This window comes from Cygnus atratus, chromosome 5 (assembly GCF_013377495.2).
Source record: "Cygnus atratus isolate AKBS03 ecotype Queensland, Australia chromosome 5, CAtr_DNAZoo_HiC_assembly, whole genome shotgun sequence".
Classification (NCBI taxonomy): domain Eukaryota; kingdom Metazoa; phylum Chordata; class Aves; order Anseriformes; family Anatidae; genus Cygnus; species Cygnus atratus.
Window position 1 is genome coordinate 1786331 of NC_066366.1, and position 27937 is coordinate 1814267.

Sequence of the window (27937 nt, forward strand, 5' to 3'; positions counted from 1 at the left end):
ATGTTACCAGTGGTTTCTTGTGATCTGCAGGGGAATTCAGGTAGTTGGCTGCTTGTAGGTATGGCTGATAGGTGTTGAGGAGAAGCAAAGGTCGTTGTGTGTGGAAACGAGTCAGAGCGGTTTGGTATTAATAATGGTTGCTGTGACAACTTTTATCTGTGCTGGGCTCCAATTCCATTAATTGCTTGTTAGCATTCTTGTTGTGTGTCTTCTGTTAGATTTAAAAAGTTTACCCTCTGCTGTTTCAAATTGTTTAAGAGCATTGATGCAAAAGATTTCACTTCCCAGCAGATTTTAGTTATTTCTTGAGTACTCAGTACTGTTTTGTGAAGAATGATTAGCAGCACTTTACTCTGCCACTTGCACCTGTGTATCTTTCACTGTCAGTATATTTCTGAATTTCAACATGTAAACCTTTGCCTCTGAGTACTCAAAATGATTTAGTAACTTTATATCTAGGATGTATAATGGTAGCTTTGAAGTATTTTGTGTGGATTAATTCTTCTTTGTGTAGTGCCCCCTCATTCTTGATGATCAGTAGTGTTTCTTCTGTGCAGACTGAAAACGATGTATATTGTAGTTTTCTTTACAGATCGCCAAAGTGCTTATACCCTGAGCTTTGCTTGTGTAATTATTAACTCAAATGTACAACTCAAATGTATTTTTATCATGGGTTTGTAAGTAAAAAGACAGAGTTTATCATAGTTCTCATTAATTTGGAATGTAAGTTGCATTAACAGCTTGCTTCTGGAATTCCAAGGGCAAGCAAGAGATGACATGTGACCTTTCATGGGGAAAGATTTATATAAGAAGGGAGTTTAGGGGACTAGGGTTCAGGAACCAGCGAATTGTGCCAGAATTTTAATGTGTTGCATGTTTGTATTGCTTAAAGAGAAAGATGGGAAGAAGGGAATGAGAAAGAGGGCAGATTAGAAGAGTTTATCTGGGGAGAAAAGTTGCTTTTTCTTTGATTTCTTAAGGTATACACTGCTGATTCAGAATTCTTACAGGCTAAAATTTTGTTCTGGTCTTGGACAAATTAGCTATATATATGTATTGTACAGGCACAAAAATGTATGTCTAAAAATTCAAGTCTAATTTGCTGTTTGGTCAGCATTGGTTTGTAATACATTGACTTTAGTAATCCTCAAGATAAAGATACTGTTGGAGTTCTTTTTATTATTATTTTGTTCTACTTATCTTCATGCAAATGAAATTGTAGTTCATTGTTGTAGGTGTGAAATCACATCTTTCAAAATTACTAAAAGATCATCACAATTTTTGTACTCTATAGTACATTTAAATATCTTATTCAAAAATTGAAGAAAAATAATTGCAAAATACTTCAGTTAAAGTATAGGAAGAGTCTTGCTTTTGTAGGGTGTTTGATAATAGTAATGGTAGTGATTTTGTTGAAAGCACTTCTTTTGATTACTTGTTACTGCTAAGCATGTTTTGCGTACATAAATAACAATGAAAGCAGTTACTGTTTTACATGGAACACATTGTTAATATGCAGTGATCTTTCATGCTGTGCTCATGCATGTGTATGCTATACTAAGTAGTTTGAGGGATGTGGCTAGTGCATCTGAGTTTAAGCAGTCTTGAAAAATAATAATAATAAAAATTCCATGTAATCAATTTGCATATAGTGAGTAGTGTTGGTTATGGCATTTCCACTGGGTTTTGGGCAGCTCTGACATTATTTGAGAGGATACCAAAAGACAGAAACCTTTCCATCCTGCTGACTGTGACTATCTGAATCCATTAATATGGAAATAACGTGTTTTTCCAATTTAAAACCAAGGTGCCTGTATTAATGTCTACCAGTTCTTCCTGTTGCTCTCAGTAAATGGAGTCAAGTGAACAGGAAAAAAATTTGGGGATCTGTGAAGTTGCTGGAGGCACTAACTGAGGAGGCTGAGCTGCAAGTCCACAGGCTGCTCAGTGTGTTTGTTTAATGGGGCAACACGTTTGTTTAATTAGCTCTAGTTAACAGGACTTTCACTTGGTATTAAAGGAATGTCCTTGTAATGTTAAGAATTAATGAAGGGACCTTGAAAGGAGCCTTTGGAAAGGGTAGATACAGAGTGGGGGGAATGTGGTAGGGATCTAGCACTTACTTCATTGGAAAACCTTAATCACCTTATTTTATTATTTTACTTAGATAAAATGGGCAAAGGCTGTTACTTAACCAGTGAAAGCAGTGGAGAGAGGGACAGAGGTTACTGAGTTACTTCCTTCTCTATTTTAACCAAGTGAATTGTACAGTGGAGTGGAATGGGAAACTGCTGTTTGTCACAATGTCAGCATATGCACTTTTGAAGCCCACCTGATGCAGAGTGCCTCAGTTCGGAGAGAAACTTTATCTGTCATACAAAATCTAGGACACCAGGGGATGCATCTAAATGCATGCTGAAGGCATAGGGCAAAATTATGTATGTAAGCATTCCTTCCTCCTGTTCTATTTTTTGATTTTTCCTTAACAGAGATCTGCAAAAAAACTGTATACTGGAGTAGCAAGCAAAACCAGCAGTAAACAGTTTTCCTACTAACATCTGTATAACTAACCAGCTCTCCTAACTGAAGAGCTACCATCCATAGCCTTTACCTCCAAAGACAACGCCATCGTTCTTAAAGCCAGCACGGGAAGTGTAGTTAGGAGAGTCAATTGGTGAGTATTCCTCTGGCATTTTTGTAGTAGTCCCCTCTGTTGGTAATATTGTTTCAGTTACACATATCACCCGAAATTTCACATTTTTCAAGGCTCGTTCCGTCTCAGTTGCGTTAGGCACTCCTGTGATGTTTTCAGTTAAACCTGAGCCTGAAGAGGCAGTTAAGTCCGTTGGTGCACTTGATGATGGTCTACTTGTAGTTGGATCTGGTATACATGAATTAATTTGAACATCTGCAGTAGAGAAAGGAAACACGTAAAGGTTATGCTTCTGTTAGGTTTGTACTTACTGCACGCACATTTGCGGAAATTGTTACCCAGCCATTCCCTTCTGCAAATTATTTGTTGCCTTATCCAAATCAGGCACGCTTATTTCATATGTGTAGCTAAGACACCGATTATGCCCTTTTTATCATTACTCACATAGTTAAACACTTGGAGTAAATGCGATGCTCATTTTGTATTTGCATACCAATAATCTATTCCTCCTGAACAATACTTAGAGTAATAGTCCGTATTAAACACACACACACCCCGACCTCCTGCAGAGCAGAAAGCTTAACTGCAGTTTCAAGCTTCAAATATTTCCAATATATAACACACTTTAAGATAAATGCTATTTTAGGTACCTTTTATCCTTATTAGGTACCTTCCACGACCTAAAGGGGTCCTGCAAGAAAGCTGGAAAGGGACTCATCAGGGAGTGATAGGACAAGGGGTAATGTCTTTAAACTAAAAGAGGGGACGTTTAGATATTCGTACGAAAATCTTCACTCAGAGGATGGTGACGCCCTGGAACAGGTTGCCCAGAGAAGCTGTGGATGCCTCATCCCTGGAGGTGTTCAAGGCCAGGCTGGATGGGGCTTTGGGCAGGCTGGTCTGGTGGGAGGTGTCCCTGCCCATGGCAGAGGGGTTGGAACCAGATGATCTTTAAGGTCCCTTCCAACCCAAGCCGTTTTGTGATTCTATGATCTACAAATCTCTGTCATAGGAACTCTCTGTGGAAGGATTAAGTGTGTTGTGCTTTTTTTTCTTTACTTGTCTTCACACCTGATAGGAAACTTCTTTCTTCCAATGCTTGTATCTTGTGATTAAGAACTACTCACTTCCACATTTATCCTTTAAAATGGGCCGTTGCTATAATGTATCCTTCATGCATCCTTCCACAAAACTTTATTTCTAAGTTAGATCCTTCTTTATGTTGATGACTCTTTGAAGATTCATCTTAACTGGGTTGCCATAAAGACAGTTTCCTAGGTAAAGGAAAAGCTGTGTGCACAAGCCAAGCAAAACCAGGAATCCTTTGCTACTTCCCATCAGCAGGCAGCTGTTCAGCTGCTTCCAGGAGAGCAGCACTCATCATGCGGAACAGTTTCTTAGGAAGACAAACACCATCACTCTACATGCCTCCCCACCTTCCTCCTCCTTTTCCCCAGCTGTTATTGCTGAGCTTGACACCACATGTTGTGGGACATCCCTTTGGCCAGTCAGGGTTAGCTGTCCTGGCTGTGTCCCCTCCAGGCTCCTTGTGCACCCTCAGCTTGCTTGCGGGCAGGGCAGCACCAGCAGCTGAAATGACCTAGGCTCTGTGCAAGTTCTGCTCTGCAACAACTAAACAAGGTGTGTTATCACCACTGTTTTCATCAAAAATCCAAACCACAGCATTGTGTGAACCTCTACGAAGAAAATTAACTGTTCCAGCTAAAAACCACCATGACATATTGGTTAACGTAAATTTACTTTTGCTTTGCTACATTACATTGTGCTGTATCCCAGAGCTAAACTTCAGTAAAAAAGGTTATGGTTCTTTTCAAGATGTTCTCCAACAGTTCCAGCATGAGGAACACGCAGATTCATGTTTATGCATGTGTTCCTGTACCATTCAGGATGACAGAACACAACAGTTGAACATCTGTGTCTTGTCTGAAGGGCTTTGTATCTATTGCACTGTATCTTAAAAAAAGAAGGAAAACAAGAGAATTGGATGAGCAAAGTTAGTAGAAGTAAGCATTTTTTCTATACACTTTTCAGTGCAGAAAATTGCTGATGACTTGTCCTAGGAAGCGAACTGATTCATGTCAGGGCACTGTAATGTTTTAGGTAAACTGTCTAAACTTTTAACCTATGAACTTCACCTTTTTGGAAGACTGCTTTTTGACAAATGTTTGATTTTCATTTTGATTTTCATTTTTTATTTTTCTAATAATGGATGATCCATTATTTTTTATTTTAATTTACTTCTGTTTGTAGCCTGTAATAGCCCCAAATCATTTATCACTGTAAATGTGCATGGCAGCTGTAGGCTGGATGTAGCTTGCAGCTTCATTTCCTGTAGTGACTCCTCATGTTACTACTGGAGAATATTAAGATTGTATTTATTGTGTGACTTCAAGACACATTTGAGGAGCCTGTTTAGCTTCTTGGGCTGCTAGTATTGGTATATTCTGAAAATATTCTAAAAGTTATGGCAGTTGAAATTTCACCAGTTTGTATTTGAACTTTATCTTTCAGTAATTGAATTTATTTTTCAGCAGGCCCAGCAGAAGGTTTGGGAAAAATAATACAAAGATTTCCTCAGAAGGACTGGGAAGATACTCCTTTTCCACAGGGAATAGAGTTGGTAAGTTTGCACTACATTTTGTAATTTTTAGAACTTCTTTAACGTATAGTTAGAAGATGTGTCTGCCTTCACAATAACATATTATTTATCTTGACAGGGAATGGAGACAAGTTATGTGAGTAAAGGGGATAGATAATGGCTTTTAGAATAATAATTTATTACTGTTCTTTACATGTAAGTAGGTATTCCTAGAATACAGTAAGTCTGCTGCAAAGTTACAGTGTATTTATGTTTGGTTTGTGTCAATAAGTTTATCATTGACTACATTTTTTAGAAGTATCCTTCAGATTGCAGATGACTTTTCAAATCATTTTCAAATAAATAAAAATGTGTAATTGTATACTGTAAAATAAATAAATTAAAATAACTTCATGATTAACTGGCTTCATTAAAAGGGTTGGTCTTTACCCAGTATTCTGTCCTGAACAGATAGCACAAGGAGTGCTAAGGAAAACTGTGCTGAACAAGACTAGCATACAGTGATCTATTTTAAATACTCCTTGTGGTAATTCATTCGTTCCTTCCCTTGGTCTGATGATGTGAGATGCAATATGTAGGTTTATCTTACTCATCCAGGTCAGGAGTTGACTAGATACACAGCCCCAAAAGTCCTGCAGAGAAATGAAATAATGTGGTCATACACTGCAAATTAGGTTTCTGAGAAGTCAGAGTGAAACTTACTGCTGTGAACTTAGGAACTTCTGGGACAGGATGAGCTAGGGAAGGAGATGGTCTGTAGGAAATGTTGCAATAGAAGTCTTTGCACTGCAGGACAAAATCGGCTGCAGAGGACAAAACACTGATGCTTCATTAAACTTATTACACAGATAGAGCAGACATAGCAAGCTTTTATTGATATGATACCTTTCAAGTGCTGTTCAGCTAGCTCACAGAGTCATGCCTTTGGCTATGTCTTCTCCTGTGTAAGGAGGAAGGGGCGTCTTGGTGTTTAGTGCTTGCACCTGCTCTTACATGCCAGAGGTTTGTGTTCACTGTGTGCTGGTGTACACGACTGGCTGCTCGTTTTCAAGTGTGGTCCAAATTTCTTCATAGTCAAGCACAATCCTTATGTTCTGGGGGGATGTCATACATTAATTACTGGTATAAGCATTATTTCTGATACACGTGATGGATAGTTACAGTGTTTGTGGTACACTTGCGTAATACTACATTTAGCAATGTAGTGCTGTGCTGAAACAATGGAAGCTCCTGCTTTCTCCGGAGTATTTCTACTACTGTTACAACATTATACCACTATGTATAGCAATTGTTGTTTACTCTGTCTGGGAGCTGTCTTCTTAGTACATGCCTAGCCAGTGTGTGCTCGATGACTACTGACTGAGTTCAGATAAGTGACTATTTTACACAGTACACACACTTGCAGATCTTTAGAAGAAAAATAAGGCCTAGGTGTTTTTTGTTTGTTTCTAAACCACTCTCTTAGGGTTGAACTAGGTGGTTTGATCTTGCCTTAAACAACTGCAAGCATCTGAAGCATACTAAGGTGTTTTTTTGTCATAAATTACCAATTTCAAAGTAACACAGCTTGTTTACAATGATGTTTTGAAATAAATGAGCACGGTTTTAGTTAAAGCAGTGAAGCTACTTCATACTGTATCTGTACCCAAATGACTCAGTAAGCAAAGTCTTTGATACTTTAAACTTCCCAAGTAAAATGAAATCTAGCTACTTACAAGTTGAGGACATCTGTTCAGCTAGTCTGTAAAATTATGCAAGTTTTGAATTGCTATCTAAACTTGGTAATAAAATTTTATTTAATTAAGATCAAAGAGATATTGCAAAGATCATGTACTAAAGTAAATCATTTGTGAGAGTCAGATACTGGCAGGATGTTCTGTTCAAGTTTTTGGCTAAGTGTAGCATGAATCAGCATTGGTGGAAAGAAAAGAAGAAACACTATGTTACGACTTTCTGCTTGTCATCTTAAGGACAACATTAGTATCATCAGGTGGGTAACAGGCAAACCTGGAAAAAAAAAGGAGAAAGAAGATAAAAACAGAATAGTTGACAAAAATGTTTGAGAATGAAGATAGACATTTTTATGAATAGTACTTAGTTCTATGAAGAATTTGAGGAATTTGAGTTAAAATCCCTTAAGTGTGTTTCCTGCCCTTTGAATGAAGGATCTTTATGGAATTACATGGTTTCTCTAACTGGGAAATGAAAACCAAACCAAAACAACAATGGCTTGTATTAAAAAAAATAGTGTTATCCACTGTGTTTTCATGAAGGGAAAAAAAGGTCAAAGCTTTTCATGTCTAGTGTTAGGGTTGAAGGGGGAATTTTATTTTTGAGGCTTAAGCTAGTTCTTCTACCATGAATCACTGAGACTGTTGACTGATAATTGTGGTCATCCCCCACCCCCCAGGTGTTTTATGCAGTGTATTATTTGTCTGTGAGTTTGGACACTGAATGTCCAAGTTATTTGGACAAATAATTTAGGTCGAATCAGATAATTCATCATGGCAGCTAATGGAGGATGTGATTTAATACCATTTCCATCCATGTTGTTAATGGTATTTTATGAAACAAGGGGGGCAGAAATCTCAGAGAAGACCTATGCCCCTACCCACTCCCCAGGTTTTAGTACTTTAACATGGAAAATGCCCTTTTAGAACCCTAGTGATCAGCACAGCTTGTAGAGATGCAGTTTGCCCAAGCTCCACCCAAAAACTAATAGACAAAATCTTCTAAGACTTATATGGAGGGCTCTTCTCTCCCCACAACCCTGCATATATCCCCAAGTAACTCCAGTTTGGCCAGATTTCTGAGACCTGAATAAAGTCAGTGTAGAAAACAGAGTAGGTAAGGTAATTTTAAGCTGAATAATAAAAGCATTGCAGATAATCTTTTTCATTTTGTTGAACATCATTTTGAAAAATGCTAACATGGGAAGAACTGCATCTAACGGACCTGCTCTAGGCTGAGTGAGAGACATCTTGCTAAGGAAAGATTATGACAATGCAAGAACTTGTAGCATTCACTGTATTTGTCGTTTAGTTAATTTGACATATATATGGTGAAAATTGGGTCGCTATAAAATGTAATTGCAGTTTGAACTTTCCTGAAGGGTATTACTTTTGGTGTGTGTATATTCTGCATTTTAAGGATCAAGAGTGTTACTTCAACTGTTTTCTATTTTTCTATGTGCTGTGTGTTAGGAACATCCTGGTTTTGTTTAACATAAGCATAAATTCTGAAATAAACACATTGTCCAAAATTCAACAGAAATACACTTTAAGAAATTTTATGGAAGTCAAGAGTTTGAATTTATCTTGGTAGATAAATTTTATGGTTTCTTGTTGTCACTGGTAAGTGAGCAAAGCTGTGACAGTGTTCAATAGGTCTTGGTCGGTGTATTTTCTTAGAGCTTTTATCTGTCTGCATCTCATAAAATGACCTAAAGGGATTTTTCTTGATTTTTCATTCTTTGCATTTTCCATTTCTTCTATAGCTTTACAGCTTCTACCTTTGTTTTGTTTATAACTGAACAGGGAAACATTGAGAATGGAGTCACCTGCAAATTCTTGTGAAACATCCTGTAGATTTTTTAAAATGGATTATTGATTATTACAATTGCTAATAAGGACACTAATACTTTTTAAACTGTTTGTTGAATGTCGTATAACTGAGAATAAGGTGTGAGATTTCTTAACATTGCATATGAATATCTACTGACTGCGTTACTTCAAAAGCAGCAGGACGCTCTTCTCCAGTATGCTAGAATCTTCTGTGGGCTATTCACAGGGCAAAATAGGGCAAAATTTTATAATTTCAGCTTAGAATCTGAGCATCTTTAGTTTACTGACAAATCGCAGACCAATGTGAGTTTTCTCACGCATGCTTCATGGAAATAAGCTGATTTTGAAGAACAAAGAGAGATTTAAGAAAAAGCATTTTTCTCAGAGAAGCATTTAAGTCATCAGCTTCTAGAGTATGCAGTTAAAATTTACCAGTGTGATTAGTTGCATGGTATTTTAGGTACATATGTTTAGGTATCCTTCGCCATGATTTGTCTGGAGAAGTTGTTTCAGCTTTACACAGATACACCTCAAGTTTAAAAATAACTCCAAAATCAAGAGAGATACACACTGGTTTTATATTAGGATGGTCAAACTTCTTGTTCTCTCTTGTAGAAAGAATCTTTGAGAGAGTATGTTGTTTGCATGAGTTGGCTTTACATTTCTGCATATTTTTTTATTTATAAGCCAATTTTAATTCTGTTATAAACCTTTCTAGTTATCTTAATTAGTAATACATCAAAGGAGGAAGCTTCAGTATGTAGTGTGACAATGTATACTTGCATACCTTGGTATTCAAGTGTTACAGTGTATACTTGTTTTGGTCAGAGGGCTAAATTACCTGAACTACATGTCATTTGCATTACTCAGAGTTAGGAGGATAATGCTAATTAGGCCAATGAAAGTTACACTTGGAAATAGATTCATTGTCTAAAACTGGATACAATGTATTTGCAGTTTGTGAGTAAAGGGAAGAAAATTTCCCGGTATAACCGTTAGTAGTATTAGAGCTATCAGTTATTAATAATTTTGATTTCAGACATAGGCAAGCAGACAACTGAACATACATTTCTATACAAGCAAATGGCCTATCCAAATAACTACTTAAATTATAAGATGTAATTGTAAATTGTAAAAATTTTATATTTTTTTCCTTTTGAGAAAGGCATTACAAGCATTATGATGCAAAGAGAAATGCTTCTGAAGAAAGACTGTGTGCATCCCCTTGAGAGCAAGCAGGATGCTTGCCTCCTCTTAGAGGAGGAGTTGATGTTGTTGATATGAGCATACTATGCACTGGTGTTGATCTCAGCATTTCTAGACCTTTAAGCAGCTTCAGATATGAGCTCTTAACTATACATGAAATATGTCTTTTATGAAATGCTGGATTCAGCTTCCAGATTCCAACTAACTGAGACTTGGGATGTGAAAAAAAAAAAAAAAAAAAGAGTGTAAGGAAAGATGTTTTTGCATTTTCAAAGCATGTCTGAATTTTGACTGACTTAAAAGATCTCAATCTTTTGACAAAACCAGCTTTGTAGTCCTGTACAGCTTTCCACTTCACAGAGATGTACAGTTCTTAAGAGTGACTAACAGCTATACCTCTGAGATCTTAAGCGGATATACAATGCTGTTAGAGCTTCACAGGGGAGACAGGGGAGAAGAAAGCTATCAAAACAAAACAAACAAAAAAAAACAACAAAAAAATCAACCACCTAATTTGTCTTCATAGTTGTGTTGTAAAACAGAGTTGCTGTCAGTCAATTGAAGACATTTTAAGGTAAAACATCTTAAAGTAGCAATCGCCTAAACTTTTAGAGATTCCCGACAGAGAGTCTCTGAAAATCATAGAATCATTAGACATTCCTACAGAAGTGATACTCTTAAAATTCAAGTGCCAATCATTTAGTGTTATTTTTGTTTTACTGCTTTGGTGTAATGCTTGTTTTCTAGAAAAAATATCTGATACCTGAACATTTTACCTATATTTTAAATAAGGCATAAGGGAGAAACTGGGTTGCAAATGAGCCAGTTACAGCCTGAAGTGATTAAAGTTTTAAGGGGGTTAATCTTTAAATGCTTCAGTCTTAACTTGCTGATCTGTAGGCCAATTTTTCTGCAACATTAATGCTTTTAAGAACCTGAATAAAGGCTTGTCTGTGGTGTCTGTTTAACCCTCAGTGCACTTGATCAGCTGTAGATATTTTGGTTTTGATTTTTTTCCCTCTTTCCTCTCAGATGTTTTTTTTAGCTTTCAAAAATCATTGTGTATATAATTATTTAATGAACAACTACATCACAGAGCTTAAGGTAGTACTTCTAAATGCATTGCGGTGTTCTTTCCTTTTCATTATCTTGCAGCACTGGTGCTTTCAGCAGTGTAGTAGAAAACAGATGATCACAAAAGAACAGCTAACGTTTTTATTGGAGTTTTATTATGGACTCAGTTTATATTCCTTTAACTTGTCTATGTTAGCCTCCAGTGGAAATCTTACAGTGCCATAAATGTGTTGTGTTTTACAGCAGTGTCTCTGCTGTGCTGTAAAATAGTTATATTGAGGTTTTAGAATCCCACTACTCTTACTGATTGGATTTTAACTTCTGGATTTTGTAGATTAGTGGGGTAAAGTAATTTGATATTGAAATCCGAGGACTTGCAAGTAGTCCTTGTGTAGCAAAACTTGGTCCTACTTGAAAAAATACTGTGAAAGGATGCAATGAAAATGTTTGATCCATTTTTTTTGTTTGTCATCAAACTGTAAAATACAAATAAACAAGGAACATACCATAATACAGGCAACACTTTTGGTTAAAAAAAAAAAAAAAAGTTAAAATATTGAGGGAACACCTGTTTGGACATTCTGTGTTCACAGAACAATTCTGATGTAGTCCCAAGTACACAGAAATGAATGCGGATGTATTTATGTGCACTCTAACATCCAGATCTGTTGTTATATGAAAGTCCTGTTTTCCATCCGTTTCTTGTGCCATATGCACTTGACCTTGTCTAAGTGGTATACAGGTGTCAGTATTTCCTCATCCTTTGTTTTTGCAAACAAGAGTGTTGTGCATGTTGAGCTAATCATGAACCAAGGAAGTTTAACTTTTCAAAAAACGAATGCTGCTCAGAGCTGGACAGGTTAGGCATAAGAAGACTTCAGATAAATAAGAGACTACTGCAGAAGGGAAGAGAATGAACTGTTGTCCTTATCTTTTGAAAATAAGGTGAGTAATAGTGTATGGATACTGTAGCAAAGAAAATGTAGTGTAAATAGTAAGAAATTCAAATAGAGCTTAGAATGAAAATTTTGGTCAGTATTGTTCATTTTTGATCTCAGAAAATGTCTGGGAGGAATGACTTTTGTGAGGTTAATAGTGAGGCATGAAAGCAGAGTAGCCTGGATCATTTCCTGAGGTTCTTTTTTGATTTGTTCATCTGGAGGCTTTGGATCTCTGTCTGTCTGCTTGCTTGCTCCCTCTGCAGAAAGGGGCAGTGGTAACTAGCAGGTGTTTCCTCTAGAACTTTATCCTTGCTGGCCAGAGTTCTTTTTGTCACTGTCAGATCAGGTTCCTGTACCTATCTCATAGGAAGATAGAAAATCAAAATTAGAAAAATGTGACAATACAGTAGGACATTGAAGTGAAATGCCTCAGAATCACTTAACAATTTGTTGTTTAAAATTCCCATGTCTTGTAAGAAATTGGATTTTTTTTTTTTTAAAGCTAGACATGCTGTAATTTTTGCATTTTTGGACTGAAATTTCTGTTTGTATTTTTTTTCCCTGTGTGTTTGTACAGTGAGCTAAGAATCTGTGTGATTTCGGAGAGAGCCAGAAAGCAAGACTTGTCTACTGAATTCATAACTATATATCCAGTTATCACAGAGCTATCCTTTCTAGGGTTTTGTGAAGGAGCAGAGAGGCAGATAATGTGCATCTAATCAAATACAGTCTATTGGGCTGAATACAAGATTGTGAAATTTGAACTGGGTCATTGAATGTGTTCTGGAAATCCAGAAATAATTTATCTGTGAAGTTGATTCATATGAATATAAATCAGTTTGGAATGTTTTCTAATAGTTCAAGAAAACAGAGTAATGGAAAATAACCTTTATGTTTTTCTAAATAAATTTGTTAATGGATTGTATTTTTAAAACTGTATTTTTTAAAATAATATAAAATAAAAATAATTTAAAATAAAAACTGTATTTTTAAAAAATTGTATTTTTTAAAACTGATTGTGTTGGTTCCAAGAATTTCTAATCCATAGTACTTATAAATTGGGATCCTTCTCTCAGTTTGATCAACTTTTTAATTTTAACTTTTTATGTCAGTTCTGTTACATTTGATGCAGGTTTCTTCTGACTTAAATCATTTGGGCAATTTTAAAGATTGACTTCTTCAACTTCAAAAATGTTTGTGATACCTTTATACAGTGTAAGTGATAATTCACATTGTGTTATAAAAGGTGTATTTCAATTGTGTTCATTTAAAAAATAATTAAAGCAAGTGACAGATTTTAAGTAGTCGAAAGACTTTCCCAATTTGGCATATTCTGTGTGCTGCAGCTCACTGTTAGCCCTTGTATTATTCAATTAGAAGCCAAACCAGTATTTATACAGAGACTTTTTACTGTTCCCAATTTATTTAACCCCTAGTTTTAATTTCTAGACAGGGCAGAGCAGTTGCGTGCTCTAAGTGTACACGTGGCACAGTTACCTGTGCAGGCTTGGGGAGAAAGCTGACTTGAGCTGTTCAGCGCCTCACAGAGACTGTGCCATGCGGAGCCCTAGGGAAAGGACTTGGAGGCTTATTTCTTAATTTTTTTCAAAATTTTTTTTGTTGGCCTCAAGTACCTCCACTAATTTGAATTCGACTGCTTTTGATACTTAAAAATCCTGAGGCTGGTGACATTGGTTTGTTTGTTTATAAAGCAAAGACTGCTTAGTACTATTTCAGTATGGCATGTTGGTGCCAGCTTTTGAATAATTGCGTGGAATTGGCAAAAACGTGTTCAGATCTTTCAGTTTTTATTGTACAGCATTTTACTCTAGTTCTCTTTTGTCCATTACCTCACAACTTACAGAATCTGATATTTGTAGATAGAAAAAGGACAACCTTATGAATTAACTTGCAGGTTTGAAGATTTAAAAGGAGCTAAGCTATTTAGATGGCCTTCCTCCTATATTATTCTGTAATAATTTGTGGCAAGGTCTAACCTCGTTTTATTTAATAAGCTCTGGGATCTGTATGAACATTTATAATAAGGTGTTAATTTCAGTAGGATTTGGTAAATGGCTGTGAGAATAATGAAGATAGCTCCTTATTTTAAGTAAAAGTTATTAAACTGATCTTATGGAGTTCACTTTTGATCATAGTAAAGTACGAGTGAAGCATAAGCATGGCTTAATAGTGAATTTTGTGTCTCGAATCAATATTGTAGAACCTGTAATTTTGTTATCAGTTTACCTGAGCTTTTCCTAGCACTAACTTTCCTTCTGTCAGATACAAAACAGTGTAGGACAACCCCCTTAGAAGTGGTGGATTTCTAAGATGAGAGTGTTAATGATACAGTTTGATCTGTGAAGTGATATGACCTTATTTAGTGTTGCTAAAAGAGACCTATCTGACCTGTGTTTAGTTGCAGCGTCTTTATGTTCTTCAGGGACGTGCTGTCAAAGGATCATTTGAAACAGGTGCTTTTATTTAGCTGTAATGGACATCAGGATAAACTAGAAGATAATTTATTTCTGTATGAACAGTAGAGTAATAAATTAAGCATTTGAACTGGTATGTAGTATGGTTCTCTGAAGCTCCAACTTTCACGGATTTGGAGATAAGGCAGTTCAGACTTCAGCTGAAGTCAGTGTTACTTGTATGGTGATCCCTTTAAGGTTTGCAGTTCTTTCTCAGCCTGCAACTTAGTAAATCAGAGCTGCAGAGTGAACCTAGACAAAGGGGAGGAACAATGGTACCCAAATCTTTTGAATGACTTTTGGAACTCAAGGGCTTCCCTGGCAGTATATGGCAAATCTTGTTATTCCTAATGCAAGTTGAGGAGATAGAATAAGAGATAGGACATCACGTTTCACCTCACCTTCTCTATGGACATGTACAAGTGTCCCTAATCAAACAATCTGTGTTTTGATCTGACTCTTACCATTACCCGATTCCTTCATTTCTGTATCTGCATGCTCTGCATGTTTCCATAACATTAAAATATCGCAGTACCAATCTCCATTTTGCGTTATATCAGGAAAAAAAATAACGAACAAAACCCCAAACCAAAAATCCTCTGCATATTTAAAACAGAAGCTTGATCATTATGTGGTGTTCCTGAAGTGACTTTTTTCCCCATCTTTTTTGATTTGTGTATCAAACTAAGGTACTATTGTTCTTTTTGAAGCAACTATTCTGTCTAGATTTTGTCATAAAGGTGTCCTCAAACTGTTGCTCATCTTTTTCTTGCACTGGCTGGTTTCATAATCTTTCATGAGAAACCATCTTTTATTTATGTCAACAAAAGGAGATATGAAAAATAGATCACACTCAGTTACTTAATAGGTTTTCAGTTATCCTAAAGTCAAAAATGTCTTTGTTCTTTTTGTGTTGAAAGAGTACATGTTCTGACATGAGTCTCTGCGAAGTTACATTAACTAAAGCAACCAATATATACATAAAGTTAGGAATAAAACAATGCAATAAATAGTGGGCAATAATACTTCCCTCCCTCTGTAAAATGGTCTACTTACAAAGCTGCTAATATTCCTGTTGTTATTCAGTAATAAATTGAGAAGTTAATATAAGAGCTGGCGTTCTGCTTTTTTTCCTCCTTTCTCCATGATTTCAGAATTTAGCATTTAAGCCCTTTACCTAAGTAAAGGTAATTAAATTCAAGCCCATGGTAGCGTCTCTCTAAAATAAACTGTGATGGGGCAAACCCAGAGTATGTGATCACTTTGTAATATACTGTGCCAATCTACACATTGGATTTTAATTGAGCAAATACGATGTTAGCACTAAAAATGCCCAATGAAATTATGATTCTGTTGCTTTATCTTAGGCTCACTTGGGAGCTAAGAGCTCAGGAAACACATATTTCTTCTAAAAAATATGAATTCAGTCTAAGAGAAGATATCTACTTTTGTAATTTACTACAAAAATCTACTTTATAATGTAATATTTTGAAAGCTAGCACTAGTCCACTTCTCCAAATGGCATATACAAGATCATCCTCTGTTCATTTTTCAACTGTAAAAGTTGTAAAGCTGTAACCCTACAGCATGTAGAAGAGAGATGTTCATTAAAGTAATGGCTTATAAGTTTAGAATGAATAACGAATTAGATTTAATACCAAAATAGTGGGATAAGAAGTGGGTACTAAAGTTACAGAGTGCATTTGTGACCTCAGTATTTTTAACATTCTTTGAATACCAGATTTGTCTGCTTCTCGGCATCACCTCATGATTATTTGCTATAACTGCATACCAGAAAAGCTTATTTCACAATGATTTTCCTTCATTCTACACCAGTAATATACTTGTAGAGACTTGTTGGCATTTGCAATTTTTAAGATTTGTTAGACCATTTTCATATCAGTTTCACGTCGTGTATGTTGAATTTGATCTCCACCTCTCAAGTAATAGAGGAATGGACAAGACCTCTCCAAAGCGGTGTGGGGTATGGTGGGAGGAGAGTACATTTTCCTCCCCCAACTTTAGGCATCTCGCTGGTATGACCAAGATGTTTTAGCAGCAGTAACTTCTGTATTAGAAGCTTTTAAGCATCCACAGCGAGCTGTATTTACCCCGAGTAACAAAAATTGCATAGAAAAATCACTTGTTGCTAAATCGTTTACATGAGCACACCTTCAAAGCCTTCTGTTTTAAAATTCAAGATTTGTTTCTTGTTCCACTTTGATCAATAGTATTACTTAAAAGAAAATGTTGTGGTCATTTCATGTTTGAATGTCTTTAATCTAAAAGATTAGCAGCATTTCCAACTGTGTAGTTGGAAAACTGTTTTGGAATATTGTAATAAATAAATATCTACTATTTTCTTTGTTCTTGGGTAATACAATTGTGTAAATTTGACATGAAATGGGAAACAGTTTCCAATTTATATAACTGAAGAGATATAAAATGAACAGAGATACATTAAATAACAATCTTCTTGTCAAGACTGATTAGGCTTGAGGCATTTTCGATGTTAGTTTTTTGTAATAGTATGCCTCAGATGAAGAAAATAAGTGGTTGAGTTATTTTCAGTATGCCCGAGAAAGCATATAGTAGTCATAAATTCTATGGAATCATATGTGGTTAATGAATATTTAACTGCATTTCAGTTGAGTTTAAAACGAAGGCATATCAATGTTCAATTTTGTTCATTCTGGCCTGCCACAAACATACTTTTTTTGTACTTTGTGTGGCAAAGGTCGAGTAGTTAGTTTTCAGTTAAGTGTTCAATAATACATTTTCCCAAACGTTCAAGTTTACTTCCAAGGTGAATAAATATACAGTTAAGGAAAATATAACAATATCTGATCCTGTGCTGACTTTGGCTTTAGACTGCAAGCGGTATGGTGGTATTGTGGAAGAGTTCAGCGAAAACCACTTAACTCTTCAGTCTCTGAGTTCAAACTGTGAGTTAATAGAGGTAATTGAAGAGGGCCAATTTTATTAAATTGCTTCTTAGTTTGTTAAAGTTGAAAGGCAGATACAGTTTTAACCAAAGAAACTGAGCCTGCTTAAAGGTTTTTTTAGCTGCACATGTCTTTCAAAACTCACCTTTAAGCTTGCAAGAATGCTTCAGAGTTACAGAAGATGAAAGAGATTGTTTCCACGTACTCTTCATTCATTTTTTTTAACCTTTTTCCGTAGGAACTATGAGTGCATTACATAAGTAATTTTTAAAGATTTTTTTTTCTGTGTTTGTAATTTGATGGCGGTGAAAAATTTTGTTGAAATGGTTACCGAAGAAGGAACATTCTCTGGCATGGTTTATGTTTTTTTTTTGTTTTCCTTTTTTTTCTGATGAAACATATCACCCCCTAAATAGGCACCTATTCTAAGTATCCTCAGTTAATTTGTTAAATGCATAGATGTGATCTGTACTGAAGCATTTTAGGGTGTGTAGTATGGGATAATAGTGACATACTTCATGTATTATTAACTATTAAGGTGTGTCATTATTACAGCATATGCACACCCTATTCTGTCTTACTGCTTAAATATGATAAGCTTATAAGCTTTCCTTTTAAAGTATTAATTTACTGTGATGAGTTGGGTAATAGGATATTTATGTACATTATTTTACCTCTTATGGATGATACTTGCATGTGGGTTGCAAAAGCAGTACTGCAGTGGAATCTGTAATTAAATGAGGGATTGAATTTAGTAGTGGTTTCTGAAGAGTATTCAAAGAAATAAACTTAATGGCTCTTAGCTCTTCAGATTATCAGTTTTAAGGGTGGTAGAAAACATACCTTTTCAATGTTGGTTTTCCAGTGTTTTGTGTCTTACACTGTATGAAGTATAAATGGATTGGTCCTAACTCTGAGTTATTTAGCATTTTGTTTTAATACCATTTATCCCCTACCTTAGGTTTTCTTCCTTTGAGGTGTGGGATTGGGATTGCTCTCCATGCCAGAACTGATCCAGTATAAGAGAAGACCACCCAACTTTAGCTTCTATCTAGAAAGATGTGAACATGATTTGCAGGGAGAACTAAGTTATATCAGACCCCATATGAGAGAGTACAGAAAAGATGTGTGCTGTCTTTCTACCGAGACAGCATTAGGATGACTTGTTGTTTAAATTTCAAGTTGCAAAAAGCCAACTACAGTTTCTACAAAGTTCTTACTAGATATACAAGCAGAACCTTCTATTTCCTTATTTTTTCCTTCTATTTCTGTTTTTTATTATATGCTTTAGTGCTATGGGGCCCATATAAATAATGGAAGTCTGTCTTTTAAACATCAGTTTTAGCAGTGTAATAGATAAGTAAGTGTAGATATATTAATTCTGCCACAACTAGGAACATTATGCTACAAAGAAGCTGAGCTACTTTCCGTAGGTCAATCAAGGTTTATGGGAAAGTGCTGAAAACAAAGTTTTGCTTTTATGAGACTCCTGGAATAATTACACTAAATACCAATGGCAATATGGATATCCAGGATCAGAAGAGAAGTCCATCAGGCATATTGTCCAAAAACCGACAAGAATTGGCGCTAGGTAGTTTGGGAAGGCATGAGAGGTATCATGAGATGGCACACTGTTGCTTCTTTTTATATATAATGGCATATGCTGTTCTAATTTCAAGCAATCAGTAGTAGGAAGTGAAAACTGCGATCAATAACTAACTTTGTGTTTTGTTCGTTTGGAACTCTTGGAATAACACTCTCTCCATTCCTGGTGATTTGATTATTTGAGTTTAGTTTTTGTTTTCTGAAATATATATCTTTTGCTCCAAAATTACGGGTTTGTTGTGGGAGCTTCCCCAGACGTCTCTCCACTATATCTGAATATAGAAAATTCTTACTGTTTTGGGGGGGTTCTAGATAAGCTTTTCTTGAGTGATCATCTTTCCTTTAGTCATCCATTGTCCTCACCAGTTTTTACAAACTTTATACTTGTGATGTATTTTGAAATCTTTTTATTAGTCAATATGCTTTTTATTTTATTCCTCAGCAAGCTTCACCAACAGATTTGTTGATTAGTTCTGTTGGTAATTTTACACTTCATTTGCCAGTGTTGGAGAGTTTGTGCTCATTTTTACTTTCCTCAACTGGGATGAGTATTTTTTAGGCCTTTTATACTGTTCTCAGAAAATATGTCTAGTTACTGTATGATACCAGAAAAACAAGCTTTTCTGAAAATACTTAGACTGTCAGATCCCTGAGAATAGGATTCCATGGGCATCTCATGGAATGTGCTCTGACATGAGGAGACTTTACAAACTCATTACCGTTTCTTGGGGCCGGTCAAATCTTTGTGAGTTTTGTCACAATGACATGCCACAAACAAAACTGCTACATGTTATTGCTGTTATTTGTTATATTCCCACTCCTCCGGCTTTGGAGCCTGCTTGTCCTACAACCTGAGATCATTGCTATGAGATTGTTTTGTGCTGCCTCGTTGGCCCAGCCTGGTCCGAAGGGCCTGCTGCTTTCCTGGCAGAGAAGCAGCTGCATCATATTTGGAGGGGCAGTGCCTTGGGCCTAGCTCGACAAGGGAGCTGCATGGGCCACCTCCTTGTGGCTTGGGATGTGACAGGAGGAAGGAAGACAAATTGGTTAGTCTGGATGCCGATCTTTCAGCTTTTTCGTACTTACTGTCAAATTTTTCTTAACTTTTCAATTGATATTTGATGCAAGAACATCTAATAAATGTTTAAAAGTTTAAAAGAATGCTTTTAATGAGTTTTACGAAACAGGCATTTTGACTCTGAAATTTCCAACCAAGTTGCCAAGAGCGTGCTTTCATGAAAGCACGTGGCCAGCTTGCTCGTGTTCATTTGGAACAGAGCTTTGAAGCTCATGGTGTTTATCACTGCTTGATTTTTCCTCACGATGAACTGTTTTGAAATTTCCATGACAAATCTCCTGTTTGCGATTATTTCCTCTTTGAAATTAATTTGTGTATATTTTCACTGCACAGTAAAAAAAAATAAAAATCCAAACAGTATATTTTTGACTTTGTATGTACGACTTGTTTACCAGAGTCACAATATTGGAAGTGGTCCTTAAACATTCTATATGACGTCCTAAGCAGGGGGGAAGGAAAGACCCCTACAATAGGTATGTCCAAAACCAACCAACACATTGAAGCAGAAGAATATGTATGTGTTTGTCTTCCTGCAATTGACTCGAATGTCAGGGGCTGTAAGTGTTGAATTTTCCTGATTAAGTCCCTTTCTTCCTTTTGCGAGAGTCAGACTTGAAGAGAGCAAACAATTCAGGTCAGTCATCTTTGCTGAGGAACCTGAATAAGATGCTTGGATGCTCGTCTCACTAGGAGGGAGAAGGGTTAAAGCCACACATCCTCCAATCTTGACCAAAGCGGGTATTACTGAGACCCATGAATTAGACTAGTCCTGATTTTTCAACCGATGTTATACTGACTGACTTTACTTTGATAGGAAAATGAAAAGATTTTACTTAAAAGCTATACCAGTACTTACAGAACAGCTTACCAGTATTGTGGCACTTGTGGACTTTTTTTTTTTTTTTTTTAAACAAAATTTCAGGCTCTAATTCCAATGCCATATCCCATAAATTTTGCACAAGACTGCAATTCTCAAGTGATGTTTTCTGTTATAGTAAACATTACTAATGATCTAATCTAGAAAAGAATTATAATGCTTGAGGTCATGAACCTAATCCTTGGAAGCGCCATGGGTCGTAATTAGAGATGAGTTTAGTCAGTGTGATTATGTGTATGAATATGTGTAAAATAAAAACATAATCAGTTTTTTCATATATATATATTTTTAGAATTTCTGGATAGTGAAAGAGAGGGTGACTTCCAGAGCTTCATTGCATTTTTACTGTGGCTTTTTAAACACCTGTAAATAAGTATTTTCATAGTTTAAATTGAAACTGAGCATAAATGCATGGAATGATGCTTAGTAATTTTTGTCTTACATACACTGGCTATCTCAGTACAGGTTATTCACTTCCAAGCATACAAGAATGTATTCCCTTTTCAGTAATGCAATGTCTTTTTTTTTTTTTTGCCATATTTTGAATCAAATTAATCATGATCTTAAACAGAATTTAGGAACAAGCTTTGTGTAATACTTTGTTGAGGAGAGGGGCAAGAAGCTTGTTAAAGTCCATTAAATGTTGACATACATTTCCACAACAATTTGTGAGTACTTTTGTGTGGACTTAGTGGAAATGACGAGACAGAATATTTTTCTTAGATTTTTTTTTCTCTTTTTAGCTGGCAATATTCCTTTCTAACTTTTTTTGAGATTTTCCTTTACTAAGAAATCTATTTTTATATTAGGAAAAAAAAACCAACAACCTACTGTCTCTGGAAATAATTAGTTTAGATGAGACATTAGGATTATGCATAAATACGAACAATTTGATTTTTTCCTAACTTTTAACATTTGATAATATGATGACTTCCTCTGTATATAATTTCTAACATTAGTTTTGCAAGTTTAGACTAGCAGACCTCATGCAAGTTGGTCATGAGTTCTGTTTGCACATTTGTATAGAATGTAGTGCAAGCATGCATGACTCTTAACATTTTATTGTGTTGTGCCTTAGTGTTTTGTTTTGACGTTGGGATTAAAGGAAAATATTTAGTCACGTATTTAGCTTCTGAAGTTATTTTTGCTGTCTCATTTTGAGTATCAACCCTTGGTGCTCCAGACTGTCCTTGTTGAAGTGAATTGACACTGAAGAACCCCTCTGTTAGTATAACCAGTAGAAGCTGGTTCACATCAGTTGCATGAAGAAACCACAAGTATCTGGCTTCCAGCAAATACTGGAATCTGATACTGGAAGATACTATCTAGCGGATACTAGATTGAGCAGTCACAAAAAAAGCAGTGCTTCAGTCAATTTTCCTTTACTTTTTTCCCTTTACTCTGAAGTAAAAAACTCTTTGTTAATATTTAATGTTGCACAAGGATTTTTTAAGTACTTAAATGTATTCTGTAGTTTCACTTCAGGAAGAGCACTATACAATGTATGATTTGCAAGTCCAGGGATTTTTTAATGAATTTATTTTTTACTGCTTTTATGTGAGAGATGGTAATATTTAACTACCTTTATTATTACACTTTTGGGTTAAAGTACCTTTCTGTTTTCTTTATGCCGAGATACATAACTTCCTACTACAACTGAGATTAATGAAGCTAAGGAATGCTACCTTGGCTCGACCACTTGCAGTCCCTCAGTCACATTCTCTGCAGTCTGCCTGGTGCATTGGATGCTGGAGTGGAGACAAGGAATCGCACTGTGGTCCAGCTGCAGCCTCTTTCCATCACCTGACCTTTCTTCCTCCCGGTCTCTTACCCTATCCCACTAATCAGTTTACAAAATAATGACAGTGGGGGAAATTAAGCAGTTGGTAAGCTATTACTTTTTTCTTGGGAATAATGTTTTGACAATGACTGCTTAATATTTTGGATAAGCATCCTTTTTTATCTTGCATGCAGAGAGAGAGGTTATCCTGAAGAAAAAGCAGGAGATACTAAAGTGTATGTATAATATAGCAGTCCTTTAGGAAAGAAGCCAAAATACAGTGGATGTGAGAAACAAATAATTGTCTCAACATTAGAGGTCATCTGTTTGTGTGGAAGAGAATTTGTATTGGTAGGAGGTTTGCAATTTGACCATCATCATACTTACTGTTCTTTCAGCTTGCAGCTGAGAAGGTGAGGTGACATCACCTGATTATACACTATATTCAAAAGTGAAGAGAGCTCTCAAATCTTTCTGTCCCCAGATTTAAAATAGTTTTAAATGGCTGATCTGCTTAAAGTAAATGGATGCGTATATATATACACACACAAATGATGTATGTGTACATACAGACACACACACGTATATATAAAAATAAAATCAGGGCTCACTGCAAGATATTTTTTCAGGTATTTGCTGAGTCTTTGCAAGTGATTGCTCCTACAGATCAAATTTCAGAGGTGGAATTTTAGATTGTAAGATTGCCTAGAAATTTTCTAATTCCATCTGTAAGTTTAAATGTAACACGTAACTGCCTGATCTACTAGCTGTTCCATTAAGGACATTCTATCAGTACTAATTTTACTGTATCCCATTTTTGAATAATCTCCATCCTTGAAGGTTTTTACGACTGACTTGGTAAAGCCCTGAGCAGTCAGGTCTAAATTCAGGGTTTAGCCTACTTTGAGCAGGAGGCTGGACTTAGACCTCCTGAGGCACCTTCCACAGGCCCTCCTGTGATCTGTACCATCTTGTCTGTCATACATGTGCCCAGCTTGGTGATGAGAACGAAGAACTCTGCAGTGGGATTACATCTAGATATCTGGATTAAAGCTGCATCCCACCTTGTCACAGGTGGCTTTACTGAGTTAAAGACGATTGGTATAAAGAGAAGAGAATCCTTGCTGAGAAGTTTTTTTTTTTAAAAAAAAAAAAAAAAAAAAAAAAAGCATGTGCTTTCCATTCTAAATTCTTCCCATTCTTGTGAGGTTCAGTGTAGCTTTACATTTCCATGTGTCTTGGGAAAAAACCTTTGGGGTCAAAGGAAAGTTTATTTAAATCATTGGTAAGTAAAGGAAAAAATGTTGTAGAAATCCATGTCTGATGTGAGTTTAAACTACTTAAGTAGTTTGAGCTTGTAAGGTGAATTTATTTGCATTCAAGTATCTTGAATTTCTTTTGATATTAGCATTTGTTGTTAATTTGTTGGCAATCTATGTGCAATTTTTGGATTTTTCCCTGTCATCTGTTCTTGATGCATATTTCCAATTTTAACTGTTAGTGCAAAGTCTAGAATTGTAGAAATAGGAAAATATCAGTTGTAATTGTGCTGAGAGCAAACACTGATGTGAACTTTTCTGAGAACTTGAGGGACTTTTTAGTTAGACATAGTGTTTTTCCATAGTGAAGTTTTATTTTGAAAACATTTCAGTTTATATTTTCCTATATTTTTCAATTGTAGTTTTTTAGAGAAAGAAGGGATGATATTCTGTATAAAAAAGTATGAAATAGTTCCTGGTACTGATATAAATGTATTGAATTTACAAAACTTTCTTTCTTTGGACATCAGGCTCCTTCTGTGTAATACTTAGTGACATATTTTATGGTAGGACATTTAACCTTGGAATTTTAGTGGTTTGTTTGGCGAAAAGCCGTATATTGGAAAAGTATCTGGTAATTCAACTAGTTTTAGCTAGTTTGTCAGAGTTTTTGTGCGTGTGTGTGTGAATTATAGTAAAGCTGTCTGAAAAGAAAATGGGCTGTCTACATACTTATTTTAGTATCTTTTTAGGCTTGAAGTATTTTTAAACAGTTTTATTCAGTAAAAAAATCTGCAAGTTTACTCTAGAACTTGTAATTTTACATTGCATAGCAAATCAGTGATGTGTGTTTCTTATTACTACAACTTCTATAGTCTAGAACTCATGCGAAACAGGACACAGTAATGTCCTAGATGCTGAAATGTATTTCCAAGTTAAAGCTTGGGGTCCCATGGGCCAGGACGTTGCATTTGCCTTCATTGAACATGATGAGGTTCCTGACAGAGTCCATTTCTGTGATCGGGACAGGACTGCTTCAGTTAAGTCAGCTGCTCCCCTCCCCACCCCAGCTGGTATCATCTGCATTTTTGGCACCTTCATGCCCAAGCATCAGCTGGCTCAGCTGGAACAGGACTAGAAAGTAAAATTGCAAAGACCATATTGGCAGATTTTAAGTATTTGCATTTCTGAAGAAATCTTTTCTATATTTTAATATTTTATTACCTGCACAAATAGATACAGTTCTTCTCTTGCACTCAGAGAAATGCAACTGATTGCAGGTAAAATACTCGATTTGCGGTTGTAAGCCATTAATTTTTAATAACTTTTTTCATATGTATGTTAGCATTACTGGAATGAATATATTGTTTCTCTTTGGCTTCATCCCATCAGTTACCTTAACGGAAAAGTTTGCATTCAGACACTTACTTCTCTCTCAGGCAATATCATTTTTTTCATCTACTTTTGTATTTGCTCTTATTGATGCTTTTTTTAATAGTCTGAAAGTACATAAGAATCCAAAAACAATAAGTACATTGTCTGCTTGCCATTGCAGTTTGATTTTTAATGTTTAGAGACAAAATAATGCAACCATTGCATTGCAAAATGGCCTTACTGCTGCATGAGGTGGGCAGAGGTGAATCCCAGCATGTAGCTCATGGCATGACTGCATGGCTCACGCACATCTTGTGATTAATTCTGTATCCGTAGCAGTGCAGAATTATTCCAGCTCTCCTTGTGCTCCTCGCCCAGCATCACAGGAGTCCTTGCTCTGTGAAGGGGCTGTGGCTGCCCTTCTGCAGCTGTCAGTAGGGAACAGCAGCTTCTTCAGCTGCACAGAGCTCATCCAGTGACTGCTGGTGTGACCTGTTAACAAAACCCAAGTGCTCATTTCCAAAGTACCTTTTAGAGGATCTTGATGGAAATCAATGCATTTTTAAAGCAAAACATTGACAAAAAGCTGAAGTGTAATACAGGAGATAGGCCTACTTATTAACTGCTACAAGGTTTCCAACATTTTGATGTAATTAGCGACCCACTTCACAAGCCTCCACTTGAAAAAGATGTCTGAATATGACATTTCTGGAGAAGAATGCAGACAGGCTGAAAATACTTTTTGTCTTCTTAACCTTTAACAGGTATTGACAGGAAACTTGCATTTTATTGTAGAGTTGTTTTCAGTGCTCCATTGAATCACATGGTTTCTGTTTATTTTTCACAGAGAGAACCAAGTACACAATATATTGGTTTTAGTAATTGCTGTGTCTTGGCTTATACTGTGTCAGCAGCATCTGTTTTATATCAATGTGCAGTGTTTGTAGAAACTTGTACAAGAGGCTCTCTTCTGGCTCACCAGATCTCTGGTCAAAAGTTATTGGAGGCCTCAAAGCTCTTCCAAGTGCATCTGCTGTCAGCCCTATTGAGAAGCAGAGTACCTGCTTGGTTAACTCAGGGTACCTTTCCTTGTGATAAGTAATGCTGATCAGCTGACATGTTTGGTAGGAATTCTGTAGGAGGGTATGGATGTCTACTGAAAAATGCAGTGAAGGTAAAAATGGAAAACATCATGTTCAGTTGGTCTGAATGTTTTCATGCTGCATTCTCCTTTCCTAGGAGGATGAGCGAGGTTGTTCTTTCTTGTGCTCTGGGTGGGCTTTCTCATCCCTGCACTTGTATTGCTTGTAATTTGTACACTTAGAATGTGAGAAACAGATGCTGCAAGGGCTGGACAAATAAATTAGCATGCTTTATCACCTAATTATTTAATTTTCAGGAAAAGAAGCCCTTAAGCAATTCAGAAATGTTTCATGTCAGTGTGTGAACTTATTACTCATTTTCTAATCTCTTCCATCATAGAGGTCTAATTGTGGCCAATAGGCAAATTTTTCTTTAAACTTTATAAATGCTTAAACAAGCCTACTGGGCAGAACACTGTGATTTGTATTTTGTCTTTTAATTTCTTAGAAGAGCAATTTTTAATCACGGGTTAAATTTTGAACTCTGTTTAGATTATGAAACTCTATTTGTGTATTTTTATTATTTGTGTATATAACTTCAGGAAATGATGTGAAAAATGAAGCCATAATGTGTTGCACTTACCTACTATCTGTATCATATGAAATTATTTTTAATAACTCATTTTTTATGTTATCAAAATACTCAAAACTGAAGTGAATCAATCTACTGCAAGAGCTTTTCTAATTAAAATAACTGTTGGCAAAGTGGGATATTTTCTCTGTAAAAATGCTAAGCATTAACTCTTTTCATCTTGAATATAAGTTTATTTTTGTTTACAAAGTGCCTAGTAAAAGGTTCATGGGAATTACTTTAAAAGATATATAGATATCTTAAATATGCAAATCGTTGAAATGTGGTTTTGTATCTTATAGATGAAGTGTAATGAAACTGGTATTTTCCTCCAATTGAAAACAGGTGGCTTCTTAAAGTACCATTCTGGAAAAAGTTACTGAAATAGAAAGTGAAAATACCTGAATGGTTGTCTCCTATTAGTACTGGAAGATTCATTTGAATACAGAAAGGGAGTGCCTAGAGAAATTTAGGCTAAGACTGTTTTTAAAATGTGTGTATAAAGACAACTAGGTGGTGAATCTAAAGTTTATGTAAATTTATTTTTTTAAATCTGTGGTATTTCTGTGTTTTATTTCATTTTATGGCATGGCAAACCTGACTGGGCTTCACCAGATAGTTATGCATGGAGGTATTTATCTGACAGTGACTGCTTGACTTTTTAAACTCTTCTCATTGTTACAGCACAGTCCCAGCTGTAACGTGGAATGCAGCATGAGCTTCCGGGAAGTATCTGAACACAGCTTTAAAAAATGCCAAAATAGGAGTATCATCA

General features: G+C 35.9%; 1 protein-coding gene across 5 annotated transcripts in view; it reads left to right on the forward strand.

Annotated features, from left to right (window-relative positions):
• Positions 1–27937, forward strand: part of SBF2 (SET binding factor 2) — a 260328-nt gene that overhangs the window by 45853 nt on the left and 186538 nt on the right. For 2 of the 5 annotated variants that reach the window (XM_035550135.1, XM_035550137.1), the window contains exon 2: positions 5206–5294. In XM_035550135.1, coding sequence (XP_035406028.1) covers positions 5206–5294 — 89 coding nt within the window. Of the gene's footprint in view, positions 1–5205; positions 5295–22758; positions 22923–27937 lie in introns of those variants that run through there. The other 3 variants (XM_035550136.1, XM_035550138.1, XM_035550139.2) reach the window with 2 other exon arrangements.